Source organism: Micromys minutus (assembly GCF_963924665.1).
Source record: "Micromys minutus genome assembly, chromosome: 24".
NCBI classification, from domain to species: domain Eukaryota; kingdom Metazoa; phylum Chordata; class Mammalia; order Rodentia; family Muridae; genus Micromys; species Micromys minutus.
In genome coordinates, this window is record NC_137959.1 from 13,351,409 (window position 1) to 13,370,478 (window position 19,070).

The following is a 19,070-nucleotide window of genomic DNA, read 5'->3' on the forward strand; positions in this document are numbered from 1 at the left end:
CAACAGAAAGCAGACTAGGACAGTTAGTGACTAGCTGGCCAAGGTCAGGACATCCAGCTGAGGGGGACTGGTACCTGAGCTGATAACCATCTATTCAGGACTGCCTACACTTGCCTGAAGGTAAAGAGTGGTGGGCATAGTTGTTAAAGCACACAGGTTTCTGATTTCACTGAGTACATAGCCCTGGGCTGCCAGCTCCGTGAAGGGGCTTGAGGAGCTGTGGTTTAGGAAAGATGACCTTGTGGTCCAGGGTCCCTAAAGGAGCTTTAGGGGCTTGGTGAGCAAAGAACAGGTCAGCGGTGCTCATTGACTTAGGCATTTTTCCGGAGTTTGAGATACTGTGTCTGTCTCGATGGTCTGCAGTCTGCATGCTCGATTCATCCTCTTCTGGCTGCTTCTGCCACAGCTCAGCTCCTCTGGGGTTATTGTCATGGTCATTATCCTGCAAAGATGGGAACTGGGTTTGCAATCAACCCATGGCTTCTCAAAGACCCCAGTGTTCTTTAGTTAGGGCTCAGGGTCCCTAGTCCCTGTCCCCTACTGCCAGCTCCCCTGGTCAGGGATTCTGAGTGGGGGGGGGCCCTCTCTATCTGCATGGGGTACTCTGCCCTTCTGGTCCCAGAAGCACAGTGAGGCTGCCATTCGGAGGTGAGAATCTGCTTGGGACTTTGTCCCATCAGTTCTACTTTTAACTGAAGCGACAATGTCTTTTTTCAGTCTCCGAGATAACAATATCTCAGATCGAGGTGCCCGCACTCTGGTCGAGTGTGCTCTTCGCTGTGAACAGCTGCAGAAGCTAGCGTGAGTCAGACCGGGCACAGCCACTGAGGCAGTGATGAGTGGGTGTTGGGGTGGGCCAGGTGTGACCCAGCAGGAGGGTGCAGGATGGCTCCTGGGAAGAGGGGAGGATTCCCTGGTTTGAAATCTCACTGGTCAGTGCTTTGTTCCCATCTTTCCTGGAACCCAGCAGTCTCTTCAACAACAAACTCACCGATGGCTGTGCCTACTCCATGGCCAAGCTCCTTGCGCACAAGCAGAACTTCTTGTCTCTGAGGTGAGCCCTGACTTAATCTGACATTCCCAGAGCTGAGTTTAGGTGATCTGGTCTGTGGCCCATGATGGCTGGTGATCCTTGACTACCCAGGAAAAGGTCTCACTTTGAGCTTATTTCTTGGATCCCATGGTATGCTCTGCTGAGGCTAAGGAGATCCTGTCTCCTGGGGTGGAGAGTCTCCAGGCCTCCCCGCTCCCAGTTCTATGATTCCACATCCTTTCTGATGCACACGGAACCTGTGTTTACTGTTCTTCCTGACACAGCTGTGGTACCCAGGTGCTGGAATGTTCCCAGAGCTTCCTCAGCTTTCATTAGGCAAGGTTTGAAATTCCATCTGACTTTCCTGCTCTCAATTTGAATTGCTTTCCTACCTGAGATTGACAGATACACCCCAAGTGCTTAATGCCTCTCTCTTTAGTCTCCTAGTCTCTTGATTTCAAGTCTCTCTCTCTCTCTCTCTCTCTCTCTCTCTCTCTCTCCCTCCCCTCCCCCCGCCTTCCTCCTCCACCCCCCCTCTGATATTCTCATCTTTTTGTGAAGAATAGTGAAGACAGAGAAGAATAATAAGAAATTTCTTATTTTCTGCCTGCTGACTGCCTTCAGGAATGAGGGATACTGCTTTAAAATTTGGCTACATAGATCATCTCAGGGCTACAAAAGCCGTGGCCACAGGTGCTACTTTGAACAAAAAGCTCTGTTTTACCACTGCCCCCTGTTTTCCCCAGTCCCATCTGGTCTAGCCATCTAGTGAAGTCTGTGGGTAGCCTGAGCTGTTGGACTCAGAACTGGAGACCTAGGTTTGTGGAGACCCATGGTGCTTTCATTGTGGCTGAAGCAGACTCTGGAGCTAGGCTGTCTGCTGGTTGCAATCTAGAAGCCCAGAGAGCTGAATCCTCTTTGCCTCGTGAGCTATTTGAATCAGATGTTTTTGTTCCCCGTCTCTTTCCTTAAAATGGGGATCGTATTTACAGCCGTGTGAAAGACTGTCAGGATGGAGTTAACGCACATAAAGAGCTGGTACAGTACAGTGCGTGCTTTATATAGTAAGCTGAGAGACTGAAGGATCGTGGGTAAATTATGTAAGCCTCCAGCTTGGGTATCCTTATGGTAGTTCAGCGCTCAGAGCAGGGATTACAGGAGTAGAAAATGCCCACAGGTGGGAGAATGAGGAGAGAGCTGTGGAGGCTGGGGACTGACCCAGTATGAAGGAGATGATGGGAGGAAGTAGTTTAGACTTTGGTGCAGCTCAGAGAGAGCTCATGAGGCCACTGGGGTGGTCTCATATCTAACTTGCCCAGCAAAGGTCTCGGGTTACTTTCTTGGTACTATATGCTCTCGGAACGAGATGGCTATGCCTACCCCGTAAGATTGTGAGCCAGGGTGGTTTCAAGTGCCTTGGAAAGATGAAATTGATTTGAGTCTGTTCTGGAAAGCTTGCCTGTGGGTGACAGCTCTGAACTGTTTAGAGACTATATCCAGCTATGCTAGAGCCTTTTCGTGGTCTTGTCCCTGCTAATTGCTGCACCCTTGTGACCCTGCCAGCCTTTCTCCTCAGTCTCCTTGGTGCTGTTGAGCACTCTGACTCCTCCTTTTCCAGGTACCTTTCAGAATGCCTAATGTCACCAGTGCCACCCCTGGTGACAGTGGGTTTGAAGTCATGGGGTGGGGGTGGGGGTGGGGAGAATGCTGGGGTATATACTGAGGATGACTGAGACCAAGAATGAGAGATGTGACAATTTCCTAGGGAAACCAGGAAACAAAGCTTCCCACTATGACTCCTGCCCAGACCTACTTGGAAAACTACACCCAAGTGACAGGAACCACTTGCAGAGCAGCGTGTCACGGCTACATCTCAGGAGAGGACAGGTGCCAACACGCTGGGCCTTCCTTGATCTTCTGTGTCTTCCTTCCAGGGTGGGGAACAATCACATTACAGCTGCTGGAGCTGAGGTGCTGGCCCAGGGGCTCAAGAGCAACACCTCGCTGCAGTTCCTGGGGTAGGTTTGGCTCAGAGATAGAGGGTACACATGAGGGATTTGGGGGCTTTCACAAATTTAGGGGCAGGCAAGCACTTCACCCAAAAAGCCCCCAGGCAGCCTTGGCTTCAGATGGAAGGGTGGGCTGGGGTGAGTGTGGGTACTGCCAGGCTGCATCTGAGCTGCCTCCCTGCTCACCTGATAAGTGGGTGATTCATGGCATTGAGGGTAGGGAGAGGGCTGTGCCTTGAACTGGTGACCCGAACCTTCTTGTCCTCAGGGATGCTCAGCACGGGGCTATCCTGGGAAGTACCTTGTGCTTCTCAAGAACACCGGGGCCGATGTGGGACACCAGATGCTGTGCTTCCAAGGGAGGGGTTGGTCGAGAACTGGAGATTGTGGGATCCAAGGTATAGGAAGAGAGGCTAACTATAGGGCCCGGATGTTTCGACCCATTGCTCTGTCAGGCTAGTTGCCTAGAGACTCAGTGTGAGCCAGGAAGGAGACTGGCACAGTCTTTCCAGTTATGTTAGCAGCAACAGAATACACAAGAAACAAAGCCTTATTCCCAAAGAGACTCCCTTCTGCCTGAGGTCTCACCTGACACAACTGGACATTTATGTCCCATTTAACTTTTATGGTTTCTCTGTGTTACCCTGGCTGTCCTGGAACTCACTATGCAGACTAGGCTGGCCTTGAACTCATAGATCCATCTGCCTCTGCCTCCTGGAATAAAGGCGTGTGCCACCAGGCCTGGCTTCCCTTTAACATCTTTTAATGACACCTGTCTGGGTCAGGGATGGCCAGGAAGTGAGATAAAACCCTAAACACTTTCATAAGATGCAAACGTCTCTGTGAGCCTGCCCCCTCCTATTGCTTCACAACATAGTATGGGCATCTTTCAGACCAGTATGAGCTTATTTTAAGAAGAGTTGCACAGCATCCTACTGGTCAGGTGGCTTTACATAATCTATTTGACAGTCACCTATTGATGTACCCGTTGGGTGTTTCCAGATTTTGTTGTTGTTATCACAGTGCCTTATCCACAGAGCAGTGTTCTCATAAAGCCTCACCCCAGTCTATACCTAATCTAACATATTGGTTACTTCTTGGCTGCTAGTACTAGAATATCTGACATAGATAAACTGAGGGAAGATATGTTTATTTTTGAATGACAGTTTCAGAGGGTTTTGGCCCCTTAAGTTTGAGCTGAACATCATGGTGGCAGGAACTTGTGGGAGAAGACAGCTGTCTTCTTTGTTACCAGCATGTGGAGGCAGGATGTAGGAAGGGACTCGGGGCAATACACGGGCCGAAGGACACACACCCCAGGTGACCTTCCATGGGCTATACTCTTACTTTACCACCTTCCACTAAAGGTGTTGTATTATGACTCCATGAAGGGATTTATTAGCTGGTCAGCTCATTACCCCTCATGCCATCGGACTGTTGCCGGAATCACTCTCACTAACCCCTTCAGGAGTGGGCTCTGTCTCTTAAGTGGCCAACCGACTTCATTGACAGAGTGCATAGAAAGTGCTAGGCCCACTCAGAACAGCTCTCTTTGTCCATCTGTATGCATCCACATTCCGGGGCAAGTCTCTGCATGGATGGGTCAGAATGTGAGGATTATTTCCAACCTCTAGTGGGTCGGAGGAGAGTCGTTCAGAAGGTAGAGGGTCCGGGCATCATAGAAACAGAGGGGAGTAAGAAGGAAAAGGAGATGAAAGGCCGGCTAGCCCAGGAAGAGTTAGCATTGTTCTGGGTAGTCTCTGAGAATAGTTATAGACTTGTAATAGGTAATGGCTACCAGGAAGCAGAGTTGGACTAAATATCAGGAAGGAATAAAATATCAGGAAGGAATAAAATCACAACTCGGTGAACTATTACTGAGGGTGAGTGTCCCTTGCTGAGGAGTATGTCCATGAACCTTTGTTAAAGACTTATGAAAACTCTGAGTGGAGTTTGGTCATCTTACCAAAAAGGTGGTGATAGGTCCACTTTGCTGGGACCCCAGAGACCTCCCTGGGGTGGGACGGGACGATGGAAGCACGTGAACACATGCCTAAGACACACCCTATTAACACCTCAGGTTCTGGGGCAACAGCGTGGGTGATAAGGGCACCCAAGCCCTGGCTGAAGTTGTGGCTGACCACCAGAACTTGAAGTGGCTCAGGTAAGTGGCAAATTGTCTGCCATGTCATCATTATGGGGGAGCTAGGTGGTTGGGACAGTTTTGAAGCTCACTGAACTTTGTATGCACTCCCTTGTGTTAGGGAACAAAATAAGGAAGAAAAGACCCATGGGTTTTGGATTTGGGGGTGAATTTGGAGGTGATTCTTCCTCCTTTTAGGGTCATGATTCCTTATTACTAAATGGAAGGCTATCAGTTGAACCCATCAGATTCTATCTTAAGGACTCATTCTAACCCATTGAAAATATCTGGCCAGTTGGGGAGGGTTTGGAGGCTGCTCCTGGACTTCAGGGGGTGCTGTAATCAATTAGTATGTTTAAGATGGAAGGCACCATTCACTCGCCCTTTATAGGTCAGCTAGTCTCTGAGGTCTCCCTCTATTCTGATTCGTTTTTACTCCATGGTATGTCCAGCCTGGTAGGAAACAACATTGGTGACGTGGGTGCCCAAGCCTTAGCATTAATGCTGGAGAAGAACTCGTCACTGGAGGAACTCTGGTGAGTTACGGGGATCGCCTCGCCTCATCCACGGAAGGCTGTGTGGGTAACACAAGGCTGGATGACTCGGTCGGCTTTGGCTTTGAGTCCCGTGAAGCCTGCAGAGCGGATATGTTGGCTTGCTGGTTCGTCTATTGCCTGCCTGTTCAGTAGACGGTGAACCTGCCCGCAGACTCTGGAATCAAGCAGGCAAATTAAAGTAATCTCCAGACTACAGGTTTCTACCTGAGAACTGAAAGCCAGAATGCTGCCAAACTCCAGAGAGACTTTTATTTTTATTTTTAAGAACTAAGGAAGGTAGTGCTGGTAGAGAGCTTAATATAGAGCCATGTGTGCACGCGTTCCATAAATGCAAAGTCATTGAAGCAGTGAGGTCACCGCTAAGACAGCAGCCAACAACTGTAACAGTAGTACCAAGAGTATTAGAGCTTGTGACGTTTAGTATTTCCAAATAGTTTCAGTTCTTTAGAACACTGGCTGGGAGAGTCGAAGGTCACCTCAGAAGGTGACAGGAGTTCGGGATCACTAAATGATGAGCCACAAAGTGTGTTTATGACACCGGAAGCAGATCCCAAGTTACTCCTTATGCAGACGCTGCCAGCATCTTCACCTCCAGGGGTAGGTACCTTTGCAGTTCCAGATAGAGTAGTGAGAGAAAACACCGAGTGATTTCTCCAGGAAACAGCAAAAGCATAGACAGGCAAAGAGTCACCACAGACACAGTGTGGAGATGTTGCATGGCAAAACTTTTCCTGGGGAGATGCAACATTTATGTCCTAGATGGGAGCCCATGAGAAACAGAAGTATGGATACCACCAAACTCCAACTTGGAGAACCATGAGTTTTATTGGGGTTACTTACAGGAATATGGGTAAGGGATTACTTACAGGAACAGAAATGACTTGAAGACAGCTGCATCACCAAAACCCACCCCAGCATGGTGACAGCTCACAATGCTTGGAATGTGCACACTTCATAGCTTGCAGGCAGCTCAAGAGGCTGGAAAGTGTCCTTTCCAGGTGCCTCACTGGTCTAACCCTCTTCCAGGCAACTAGACTGGTCTTGAGACTTCTATACAGATTGTCTTATCTGAGAGGAACTCACAGCTTTTGTTGTTTTTACTCTAGTGGGAGTGGGAGGATGGGGGAGAGAGACTGTGAATCTGGTCAATTTTAGGAACTTCCTGAAGCTATCTTGAGTTGTTTACCTTTCTTTTTGAGGAGCTTTCCTGTAGTATGGAATGTTTTAATCCCAGAAGAAACTGTTGCACAACACTCCTGGTTTTGGCTCTTACCTTCTTTTTGCAATGGTCTTTGATCCTTGAAGGAGGTCACTATATGTATGTCCACCTTTAGCTAAGAAGCAGGCCACCACGCTACAGTAACAGTCACTTGTTCTTTGAAGCATCACCAGTGGATATGAGTGGAGGTTGACAAACAGGGTCTGTAGGTGTAGCACACGTGATTAGAGGGCAGTTAGACATGCATATCACATCTACCTAGAAAGACCAAGGAAGCCTTTTCTCAATGGGACCTATGACTTTCTCAGCCATACTGGCTTACATCACCAGACATGATTTCCCTTGTGCAGAGTAGGTCTAAAAAGCTGTTGGTGTTACCCATGACAGCCAAGCCACTATTGCACATGCAGGTGTATCTTGCCTAGTGTGTCGGCATTTCAGTGCACAGGATCCATGGCCAAGCAAGAATGTTGGTGACAGTTCTCCACCTGTGATGGTCCTATAATGCTCTTTTGGCACCATGAAAGCCAGCCAGCAGAGTGGAGGGTTTCAGTTCAGTCCCAGCTTAATTTCTCCATGTTCTGTCAAACATGCACATGTGGTGTCTTCAGCAACAGGGTCTAACTGTCTACTTCTGGCAATGATCAACACTAGCAATATGTTTTTATTTAAGGGGCCTCAGGGTTTTCCTGGCCAACAACTCATAGGGAGATAGCCCATCTCTGGCAATGGGATTTTTATTCAATAACATTATGTCTTCTGAGAGTCTTCTTCCCTTCCCCTCCCCGTTTCTCTTCCTTTTCCCCTTCCCTTACTTTTCCCTCCCCCCTTCCCTTCCCTTCTTTTCCTTTCCCTTTTCTTCCTTTCCCTTTTTTCCCTTTCCCTTTCTTTCCCTTTCCTTTTACTTTTCCTTCCTTCCTTTCTTGTAACTTATATGGGGTACCCTTTGGATTTAATTTGCTTATCTGCTAGTTTATTTACTGGGTGATGCTCAGTGGCTTTAAAGAACATGGGTCCTAGGACAGCCTGTATGGCATTGGCACTGGGGCTCATAGACACTATGTTTTGCTGTTAAGTACACATGCCACCTTTTTAGAGTTTTGTTTTGTCCCACACCAGAAAGTAGCTTGTTCAGGAGGCCTTCAATCCAGCCCTTAACTGGGTGAGTGTTTTTAATCACTGAGATAGAACCGTTATAAATATCACCCTTGCAGTCGCTGTTCTAGTGTTGGGTGCTTAGCTTTTCCTTCTTTTAATGACTGACACCAAAAATTTTTGAGAGCCATTCATTCAGGCTGTTTTTGCCATAGTCACCGGCTATAACTTTTTGAACTCTTGGTGATTTCCAACAGGAAGGAACATTTGAGATAGTGGGGCACATCTATTCAGCCTGTCCTACAAGGATCTAAGCCTGCTCAAAAGCCTTGTGAGCCTTTTTGTCCGGATTGAATATAACAGGCTTTATTGAGGACAGACAGTATAGGCAAGATAGGGTGGGAAAATCTGCCAAGAGTTCCCAGGATGCCTGCAGCTTCTATGCATCCATGGGCACATTTATTTCTTCTCCCGCCTTACCAATGCCTCTTACATGCTAGTCTAAGTCACAGAGATCTGCCAAAGGCTTTCCTGTTTATGAAGACCTCACCAACAGGCTCAGCAAAGCTGTTAAAGCTCCACAACAGCCTCGAGAGTCCGACTGTATCAACTTTTTCTTTAATTCCTCTGGGAACACAATTCTGTCTGTCCCACTGAGTGGGGGCTCAAACATAGCCACTCTTATTCCTAGTTCCCACAATAATGTTTGTTCCTCCTCTGTGGTCATCTAGTTCCAGATGTTTATGGGCACTTCAGACATTGATAACAATTGATCTTATGGCTTTAATAAATCATTCTCCCCTGGAGACTGACTTCCATCATGACATCTCGGGTTGCACAGCCTTTGTTTTAATGGAGGGATTGGAAGTTATATGACTCAGTGTTTCTGCCTCCACAGCAGACTGACATTGTTCATTCCCATGTCCCATGGCCTCACAAGCCAGGCTGAGACAGGCTCTTTCTTGCTTATTTAAAACCCTTCCCCAATTCCACCAGTGCGAGTGTTGAATGTTTTCTGATCACAGTAGTTTTTGCATTGGACTGTTAGTAATGTCCCCCCCCCCCCAATTTTTTTTCAAGTTTTTTTTTTCCTTTTCTGAAGGTTGGACTTAGAGGGTATCTTTTATCACTTTTATCTTTTCTATCATAACCCCTTGTTTATGTCATTAAGTTGTCAAATCAGAGGCCAATATGGAGGATGCCAGACACATCTCCCTTTTTTAAAAAATGTTATTTATTGGATATTCTCTGCATTTACATTTTTGATGTTATCCCCGTCTCCTAATCCCATCCCCCCTCCCCCTCCCATTGCCCCCATGAAGGTGCTTCCTCTCCAAACCACCCTTTCCCACCTCAGCACCTTGGCATTCCCCTACACTGAGAAAATGAGCCTTTGCTGGACCAAAGGCTTCGCTTCCCATTGATGTCAGAAAATCCTATCCTCTGCTGCATATGTACCTGGGGCCTTGGGACTCTCCATGAAAACTTATTGGTTGGTGTTTTAGTCCCTGGGAGCTGTGGTAGATTTGGTTAGTTGATAATTTTGTTCTCCTCATTAGGTTGCAGAACCTTTTACTTCCTTTAGTCCTTTCTCTAGCTCCTTCATTGGGGTTCTCGTGTTCAGTCTGATGGTTAGCTGCAAGCAACCTCCTCTGTATCAGTATGGCTCTGGCAGAGCCTCTGAAAAGGCATCCATATCAGGTTCCTGTCAGTAAGCACTACTTGGCATCAGCAATAGTGCTTGGGTTTAGTGGCTGTATATGGGATGGGTCCCCAGGTGAGCCAGTCTCTGGATGATCTACTCTCTAATCCCTGCTCCTCTATTTGTCCCCCCATGAGCATTTTGTTCTCCCTTCTAAGAAGGGCTGAGGCATCCACCCTCTGGACTTCCTTCTCTTTGAGTTTCATAAGTTCTGTGAATTGTTCTTTGATATTCAGAGCTTTTTGGGCTAGTATCTGCTTATAAGTGAGTACATACCATGAGTGTTCTTTTGTGACTGGGTTACCTCACTCAGGATAATAGCTTCAAGTTTCATCCATTTGCCTAGGAATTTCATGAAGTCATTGTTTTTAATAGCTGAGTAGTACTCCATTGTATATATGTACCACAATTTCTGTATCCATTCCTCTGTTGAAGGACATCTGGGTTCTTTCCAGCTTCTGGTTCTTCAATAAGGATGCTATGAACATGGTGGAACATGTTTAAAGCTTCTTTTGGATATATGTCCAGGAGTAGTATAGCTGGGTCCTCAGGTAGTACTATGTCAATTTTCTGAGCAACTGCCAGACTGATTTCCAGAGTGGTTGTACCAGTTTACATTCCCACCAACAGTGGAGGAGTGTTCCTCCTTCTCCACATCCTCACCAAAATCTTCTGTCACCTGAGTTTTTGATCTTAGCCATTCTGACTGCTTTGAGGTGGAATCTTATGGTGGTTTTGATTTGCATTTTCCTGATGACTAGGGATTTTAAGCATTTTAAAGGTGCTTCTCAGCCATTCAATATTCCTTAGATGAGAATTCTTTGTTTAGCTTTGTACCTCATTTTCTAATAGGATTATTTGATTCTCTAGAGTATATCCTGTGCATCCTATCAGATCACCATGGACTAAGGCTGGTCTTCAATAACAACAAAGACAACAAAAAGCCCACATACACATGGAAGCTAAACAATGCTTTACTTAATGACAGCTTGGTCAAGGAAGAAATAAAGAAATCAAACACTTTTTAGAATTTAATGAAAATGAAGGCACAACAGATTCATACTTATGTGATACAATGGAAGCAGTTCTAAGAGGAAAGTCATAGCTCTGAGCACCTCCAAAAAGAAACTGGAGAGAGCATATACTAACAGCTTGACAGCACACCTGAAAGCTCTAGAACAGAAAGAAGCAGATACACCCAAGAGGAGTAGATGGCAGGAAATAATCAAACTCAGAGCTGAAGTCAACCAAACAAAACAAAAAAGATCTATACAAAGAATCAACAAAACCAAGAGCTGGTTCTTTGAGAAAATCAAGATTGATAAACTGGTAGCCAGACTAACTAGAGGGCATAGAGAGAGTATCCACATCAAAAATGAAAGGGAGACATAACAACAGAAACTGAGGAAATTTAAGAAATTATCAGATCTTACTACAAAATCCTATACTCAACAAAACTGGAAAATCTAGAGGGAATGGACAATCTTCTAGACAGATACCAGGTACCAAGGTTAAATCAGGATCAGATAAACCATCTAAACAGCCCCATAGCCCGTAAAGAAGTAGAAGCAGTCATCAAAAGCCTCCCAGCCCCCCCCCCCAAAAAAAAGCCCAGGATCAGATGGGTTTAGTGCAGAATTCTATCAGACCTTCATAGGAGACCTAATACCAATACTCTCCAAACTATTCCACAAAATAGAAACAAAGGGAACACTAGCCAACTCATTCTTTGAAGCCACAATTATGCTCTTTCCTGAACTACACAAAGATCCTACAAAGAAAGAGAACTTTAGACGAATTTCCCTCATGAACATTGATGCAAAAATACTCAATAAAATTCTTGCAAGCCGAACCCAAGAACACATCAAAATGATCATTCATCGTGATCAAGTAGGCTTCATCCCAGGGATGCAAGGATGGTTAAATATATGGAAATTTGTAAACATAATCCACTATATAAACAAACTCAAAGAAATAAAAAACCACATGATCTTCTCTTTAGATGCTAAGAAAGCATTCGACAAAATTCAACACCCCTTCAAGTTAAAAAGTCTTGGAAAGAGCAGGAATTCAAGGCTCATAGTTGAACATAGTAAAAGTAATATACAGCAAACCAGTAGCCAACATCAAACTAAATAGTGAGAAACCTGAAGCAATCCCACATCTCCCCTTTTAATTGTAATTGCTCCTTTCCACAACCAAGTTTCTGTTTTACATAAACAAGCTCCTGATTGGCCATCATCTCGGTCTTGAATGCATTGCTAACCATACACAACAGAGGCCAGGCAACCTCTGCTGCTGCTTGTCAGTCATATTGACTCTAGTATGGTCATTTGAAAGACTGCAACAGTTCCTCTAAACCTTTAACTGTTTTCAGGGTACTTCCATATTCACATGGTGGACCCCACTCAGCAAGCAGACATGTCAACCCATATCATACAGACGAAGACTGCCTTCCCAGGATTCTTCCCACAGACATCCCTGATTGTGATGGCCTAGCCTTAGTTGCTCCTTACCCACAGCAAGAACCATGCAAGCACTGCCAAGAAAGGATAATTTTATTAGATGTGGATACCCCACCCTTCTCAGGCTTCTTAGCAACAGCATCAGCTGCATGTCTTGCTGCCCATAGCTAGGGCCTTGCATTTGTTCCTCCCCAACTCACCTTTGGTTCTGTTGTGTCCCTGTTCAGGTGTCAATAATGTGACACAACTTTTCCTGGGGAGACGCAACACACAAAGTCTACTCACCCCAAATAGGGAGCCCACAACAGACCAAAGTATGAATACCACCACTGGTAAACCCTGAGTTGTTTTGGGGTGACTTGCAGGTATATGGGTGAGGGGTTACTTGCATAAGCAGAAACGACTCAAAGACAGCTACATCACCAAAGCTCACCCCAGCATGGGTGACAACTTTCATAGCTTGGAACCTGGAGCACACTGTACAGTCTGCAGGGAGTTCAGTGGGTTGAAGAATGTCCTTTTAAAGTCACTGAATTGATCTGAACTTGTTTTAGGCAGCTTGGTTGGTTTCTACTTCTTCCAGGCAACTGGTCTGGTCTCAGAACCATCTTCGTAGTTGGACATATCTGAGAGTCTTTTTTACTTTGCTCTTCTGGGACAGACTCTCAGATTTTATTGTTTACTGTAGCATGGAGGGACCTAGTGAATCTGGTCAGTTTCAGGGACTTCCTGAAGCGATTTTGAATTGTTTACCTTCTTGCTTAAGGAGCTTCCCTGCAGATAATATGTGTCAATCTCAGAGGAAACTTACCCAACTGGAGGGGCCTTGAATCTGAGGAAGCAGCATTTGTTATATGTTGATGAGGAATTATCCCCATCTCTTCTTGGTAGAGAAGCACCTCATTGTGAGCTATTGCTTATAATGATGATTGATTGCTGTCCCACCCTGGCTATAGCAGAGAGTAGGAAATGCCGTGTTTGTTCTAAGTACATAGCTTTCCATAACAAAACAAGGTGTTTTTAATATTAAAATAGAGGAAAAGGGACATGGGTATTGGATAGCTGGGAATAAAGAAACTTTAGATAAAGTAGATTTAGCAGAATTAATATGAGCAAAGATTGATCCACAGATTGGTACTAGGAACTAGGAGGGGTTCTGGTAGCTCCACCCAGCAACAATGGCATCAGTGTTTACAGACAAGAAGAGGAAAGAACTAGTTGACCACAGCTCTCCACTTGCCTCATTTGGATGTGGTGTAATGAGTTGCCGGCCTGTGACCTGCTGAAGTGTGGCTGTTGTGATTGTCTGAATCCTAGCTACTTGCAAGAATATATTCTCATTAGATTCTGCTTCGTTTGCATGCTAAATTCAGTTACAATTTGCTGCAAGGAACTCAAAAATATGGAGGCAAACTCAGGCCAAATTTAGTGTAAATTAATTATACCGCATAATAGAAAGCCTAGGAGGCTTTTTTTTCCATCTGTGAGGCTTAAGCCAGCAAAGGTTGATTTTCTTGTGTCTGCAGTTTAGAGCTGGAGTGGTGTCTACTGCAGGTTACCAGGTTCTCACCTGTCTCCATCTCCTCCTGTCCCATCATGCTTAGCGTGTGTCTTCATCTCATGATCAAGGTAGCTGCTCCATCTACAGCAGTTACTTTTATATTTCACGATTCCTTCTCTGTATGGTACAAGGGCAAGAGACAGGCAAAGCATTAGACTCTTTCAGAAGCATTAGTGGAAGCTCCCATCTGTCAGCTTTCCTTGGGTACCTATGGTGTGGCGTGTGCCACTTGGCCAATTTTGGTTGCAGAGGAAAGCAGGAAATACTATCTTTTTCATGAAGTACATAGCTTCTCACACCAAAAAGAAGTTTCGTGTTGATCTAGAAAAGAAAGACACATTCATAATCTAGGAAAGAAAGAGTATTCATAGCTGTTCACAATGGGGATTTTTATACATGGAACCACGGGGCTCCTCTGCAAGGCTGTCCCTGGAATTGAGAGCCCTCAACCCTCTTATTAACTCTTATTTTTTCCATGTTGGGATTCTCTAAAAGAGGAGGTCAACCCTTTCTAACATCCTTCTCCACAGTCAATGTCCCAAGGAAAATTTGACCTCTTCTCTATTCTTGGCAGCCTAGAGGAAAACCATATCTGTGATGAGGGAGTCTATTCTCTTGCAGAAGGACTGAAGAGAAATTCAACTTTGAAATTCTTGAAGTAAGTAAACCCTGTGATGGTCCAGTAATGCTCAGCGTGGGGAAGGGTTTAAGGTTCTGGCTAGTGTCTGGCTTGCCTTGATCTGGGCACGTGAGGATGCCAGTATCCATTGCTTACTGGTATCTAGGTGGCTCTGGGAAACACTGCATGAAGAAAGATTTGGTGGGGCAGGAAAGGAAGGTGACTGTGGAGGGTGGCTCTGGGGTCTGTTATCACTAAGGAGATTAGAACTCCTGCAACTGGAGCCTTTGGGAGTTGGCAGAACATGGTAACACTTACCCCATCCAAGAGTGGAGGTGCGGGATCCTTCTCAAGTACACGCCCTTTTCAAGAGGTGTGTCTGTGGGGTTGTCATTTCTCCCAAACCTCCAGCTTACTTTCACGTGGCTGAGCTTGTTTCAAGAGTCTAGAGCAACAAAATTGTCATTATGAAGTAGCAAGGAAAATAATTTTATGGATGGAGGTCAGCACAGCATGAGGGACCTCTTTAAAGGGTTGCAGCATTGTGAAGGTTGAGGACTGCTGCTGTAGAGAGTGGTAGATCTCAGCAAGAAACTTCCAGAATTGGAAATGCAAGTGAGGGATCATGGATGAGCAGACTGATGAATGTATCTGCTGTGTGACTTACAGGTATCCTCCTTTCTCCAAGGGCCACTGATGTCAGGCAGATAGGCTATTTGGTTGCCCATCTCCAGTAGTATCTCTTGGTGTGTTAAGTGGTTTGAGTGCTGGTGTTTACTTATGTGTGCGTTCAGACATTGATGGGAGACATGTTGGCATACTCATCTATGCATTCATATAGGAAGTGTTCCTAGTACAGTTCTTATGTCAGGTGGCTAGGACAGAGCGGGCTTACATTCTCCCATGTCTCATATTCCAATGCTGGCGACAGATGGCAAACAAAAGGCTCACTTCTAGTTGGGAGGTGGGCGTGCCACGGGTGTGTGTGGTTGTCATTTGGACAAGGCCTAAGAAGATGGTGTTTGAACTCAGGCTGGAAAGGCTCCTGTTACACTGGGAAGCATATTGTGCATGGAACAGCAAGTGCTGTTGGACTGCCTCACTTGGTCTGAAAGGAGGCCAGGCAGTGGTGGAGGTGGCGAGTGTCCTGTGTCACCTGTTGCCAGACAGACTGACTTATTCAGCATCCTGAGTAGTAATAATTACCCCATACTGATATCCTCATGATATCTATATCTATATATCTATATTTATATCTCTCTACAATGTGAAGTGTTAAAGGGAGGGAAACAGGATGGAAATGGGGGAGGGGAGAGGACGGGGAGAGAGAGCGAGCGAGATCTCCTACCTCTTTCCTTTTCCAGTATCTTCTCTGCCAAGTGTTGGTTGGAGTCCAGGCTTCACAGGCAGGCAGCCTCTCTCCTTGGACAGAAACCTTAGTTGCCTTAAGTGTAAAGGGATAGTAACTGGTCTCCTCATGGGTTCTGGGCATGCACTGATATAAGTAGGTAGAGAGCTGGCACACAGGAAAAGCTTAGCTCACACTGGTGTTGTTCTTAGCATTGCCTTGATGGTGGATGTACAACGGACCAGTGTTGGGGATGAAGGCAGATGGGGCAGTAGTTCTTAGAAGGCAAAGGGCAAAAGTTTCCACTATGGGTCAGCTCCTGTACCTGCCTCTGTCTCTGACCTATGTCTCTGAACATCACTGTTTATGAGTTACTTCCTGTCAGTGAGGTTGCTGGGCCAAGAGTTCTTGCTATGTAATTTTCTGTTCATTTTTTACTCTCTGTGAAGCAGTTCCTTCCTTATTCAGACAAATTTGCTGAAGATAGAACAGCAAATAGTAGGGTTGGATTCAAACTCTTGGAAGCCTGGCAATGAACTGTGGATCCTCAGCCCTTATGCCTTTCCCAGTGTGTCTAGTTTGGTGGGAGGGAGAGAGGCTCTCTTTACAGAAGCATTGACCCTCATAGATTGTCCTGCAGGGCTGGTGCAGCAGGCATCCTGGAACCAGACGGGCTCAGTAGAAAACTTAGTCTTATAGTGGTTCATCTTGTCTACTTCTCTTCCAGACTGTCCAACAATGGCATTACCTACCGGGGCGCAGAAGCTCTCCTGCAGGCCCTCAACAGGAACAGCACCATTCTGGAAGTTTGGTAAGGCCCCTCAGGAAAATATCTTGGCCTTTCAGAGCCTTATATATATATATATCTGGGAAGTGAGATGAGAGGAGAGAGGGCTGGTGGAATTTTGAAGATCAGTTTTGACCAACATTTGTTATTATTCTCCACACAGTAGGTTTAGATCTGTAAAGGAAATCTGTATCTCCAAGTAGGGCCAGTTCTGCTCCAAATAGTAGTATTGGGTGTATTGCTGGTGTTTAACTGATCCCAGTACTCACGAGGCTTAGACAGGAGAAATTTGAGTTCTAGGTCAGCCTCCGTTACAGTGAAACTCTGAGAGAAGGGGAGGGGGGAAGAGGGGAGAAGAGAGGGGGCAGCAAAGTCAGAATAAGGATTTGGTTAGAAGAATTCCTCCCACCCTTCTGGCCATATGTCTGCTTCCATCTCTTGAGGATGCTGTGTGAGACCCTCAGCACCTCTGAATTCTGGAGGTCACACAAGGTGGGAACTACAATATCCATGGTCACATCCATAGCATTAAAAGCCACAGTCCTTTGAAAAGGCATCCAAATTCAACCTGATTTAGGCTCCTTGTTTCTCATGTGGAAAGCAGAGAGGCTTAACACATCGTGAGTGAAAGCTACTACTCTAAGGTTCTGTGTTTTAGATCAGGTAGGTATAAGGGTCCATGCCTGTGATCCTAGTACTTGGGAGGCTGGAGTCTGGGCAAGCTCCTGCCTCAAAACAAAACAAGCAAGTTTTTCAGTATTTTCTCAAAAGTTCTATCAACTCTAGGGCCCTATTTTCTCTGCCCCCCCTGCTTCTCCACCCTCCCCCACCTCAGATAGAACCTCATATGGCCCAGACTGGCTTCAAACTCATTGTGTAGCTAAGAATAAACTCCTAATTCTTCTGCCTTTACCTTCAAAGTACTGGGATCATAGTGTGTACCGCCATGCCTGGCTTGGAGTCCCATTCCCAGTGTCGGACATTTAATTAGGGGAGAGGAAATGTTGGTCCTTCTTAGGTGGGCAAACTCTTAGATGTGGCTGTAGACCGACAAGGTCTTTTACCCAGAACAGGTCCCATTTGGGCTTGTGTTTCATACAATAGCAACTCAGATCTCAAAGAGTGAAATTAAAACCAAAGCTTCTGAAATCGCTTGAGCTGGAGACAGTCCACTTCCTGTGCAGTCCACTTCCTGTGTAGTCTACTTCCCGTGGAGTCCACTTCCTGTGCAGTCTCATTGCTGGTGAGGTCAAGTAGTCTAGCATTTGATACTGCTTTGTTTGTTTGTTTATATTGTTGTTGTTTGTGTTTTTAAAGCACTGCATAGTCCTAAGAAATACTTCCTTCTGTCTTCAAGGAGTAGACCAGTCTCAGGCTGATACCTAAGGGCTCTGATGTGCCTTGCTGATTGTTGATGAAGCTGGGTAGGCAAAGACTTAACTCACTTCATCCTTAACAGATGTGATTATTGCCTGAACAACAGTAGCTGGCTTGCTCAGTATTGTGGACTGTGGCCAGTCATAGAGCTTTGCTCATTGTGTGGGATGGTCACGAACAGCCTTTAGTGGCTGATGGTAAAAACAGAATCATCAAAACAGAACCCCCTTCCATCTGCTGAGCCTGAGGTTGGAACTGAGCATCAGTTCCCCCCCCCCCCTCATTCCCCCAGCCCCTAGCCAGGCATAGGTTTAAAGATGGCTACTTTCCTTACAAGCCTTCACTCACTCCTCTCTACTCAGAACTCACTTCCTTTCATCCCCACAGGCTTCGAGGGAACACATTCTCTCTGGAGGAAATCCAAACACTCAGCTCCAGTGATGCCAGACTCCTGCTGTGACGTCTCAGCTTGGGAGTGGGCCAGGGAGGCCTGGACTCTGGAGGCTGAATGACATCAGGCAATGTTCCTGTACTACCCAGGGCTGGATTTTGTTTTTCTGGGTACAGTATAGTCACTTCCTGCTATCAGAGAAAGGCACCCCAGTGCCATCCGGAATTGACTTTTCCCAAGGAGGCACGATGGTTGGTCTTGTTAACTGAACGGATGTAGACTCATGAGAGGAGAGGACCACGTTTCTGTGTCTAGAGAGACTCATCATGTAGGATTAGCCACTGAAAGGGGAAAGGACCTCATTGCATATGGGAACACAATCCTCTGGGTACTACCCTGTGGGAGAAAGTTGAAGGAGGAGGAAGATAGCATATACCTGCATGTGTGAGCCCTTCTTCTGAGTGAAGACATCTATGGCTGCTGCCCTCACATTTGAACAGCAGATGCCAGGATCTTTGGCCTTTCAACTCGGACCCACCACCAGTGATGTTTTAGGGAGTTTCAGACCTAGAACTTGATGATGGAACGCTGAAGTGTCTGCTGGGCAGCTACCAGGTTCTCTGGCCTCCCAGATGACCACTGTTGAACTATCCCGTCCAGATGGTGTAAGTGAATCTGAGAAATTCTCTTTCTTCCTTCTTCCCTCTCTCTCATCCTGTTGGGTCTGTTTTTCAGGAGAACTCTGGCTAATGGACATGTTTTTA

At 46.0% G+C, this 19,070-nt stretch overlaps 1 protein-coding gene across 1 annotated transcript in view; it reads left to right on the forward strand.

Moving 5' to 3' along the window:
• NOD2 (nucleotide binding oligomerization domain containing 2) overlaps window positions 1-18,375 on the forward strand; it is a gene marked incomplete at both ends in the record, with an annotated part of 35,228 nt that extends 16,853 nt beyond the window's left edge. Inside the window, 8 exons of the mRNA XM_080937018.1 lie at window positions 718-801; window positions 971-1,054; window positions 2,968-3,051; window positions 5,123-5,206; window positions 5,638-5,721; window positions 14,359-14,442; window positions 16,479-16,562; window positions 18,303-18,375. Coding sequence (XP_080793144.1) covers window positions 718-801; window positions 971-1,054; window positions 2,968-3,051; window positions 5,123-5,206; window positions 5,638-5,721; window positions 14,359-14,442; window positions 16,479-16,562; window positions 18,303-18,375 — 661 coding nt within the window. The remainder of the gene's footprint in view (window positions 1-717; window positions 802-970; window positions 1,055-2,967; window positions 3,052-5,122; window positions 5,207-5,637; window positions 5,722-14,358; window positions 14,443-16,478; window positions 16,563-18,302) is intronic.
• Between the last annotated feature and the right edge of the window lie 695 nt (window positions 18,376-19,070).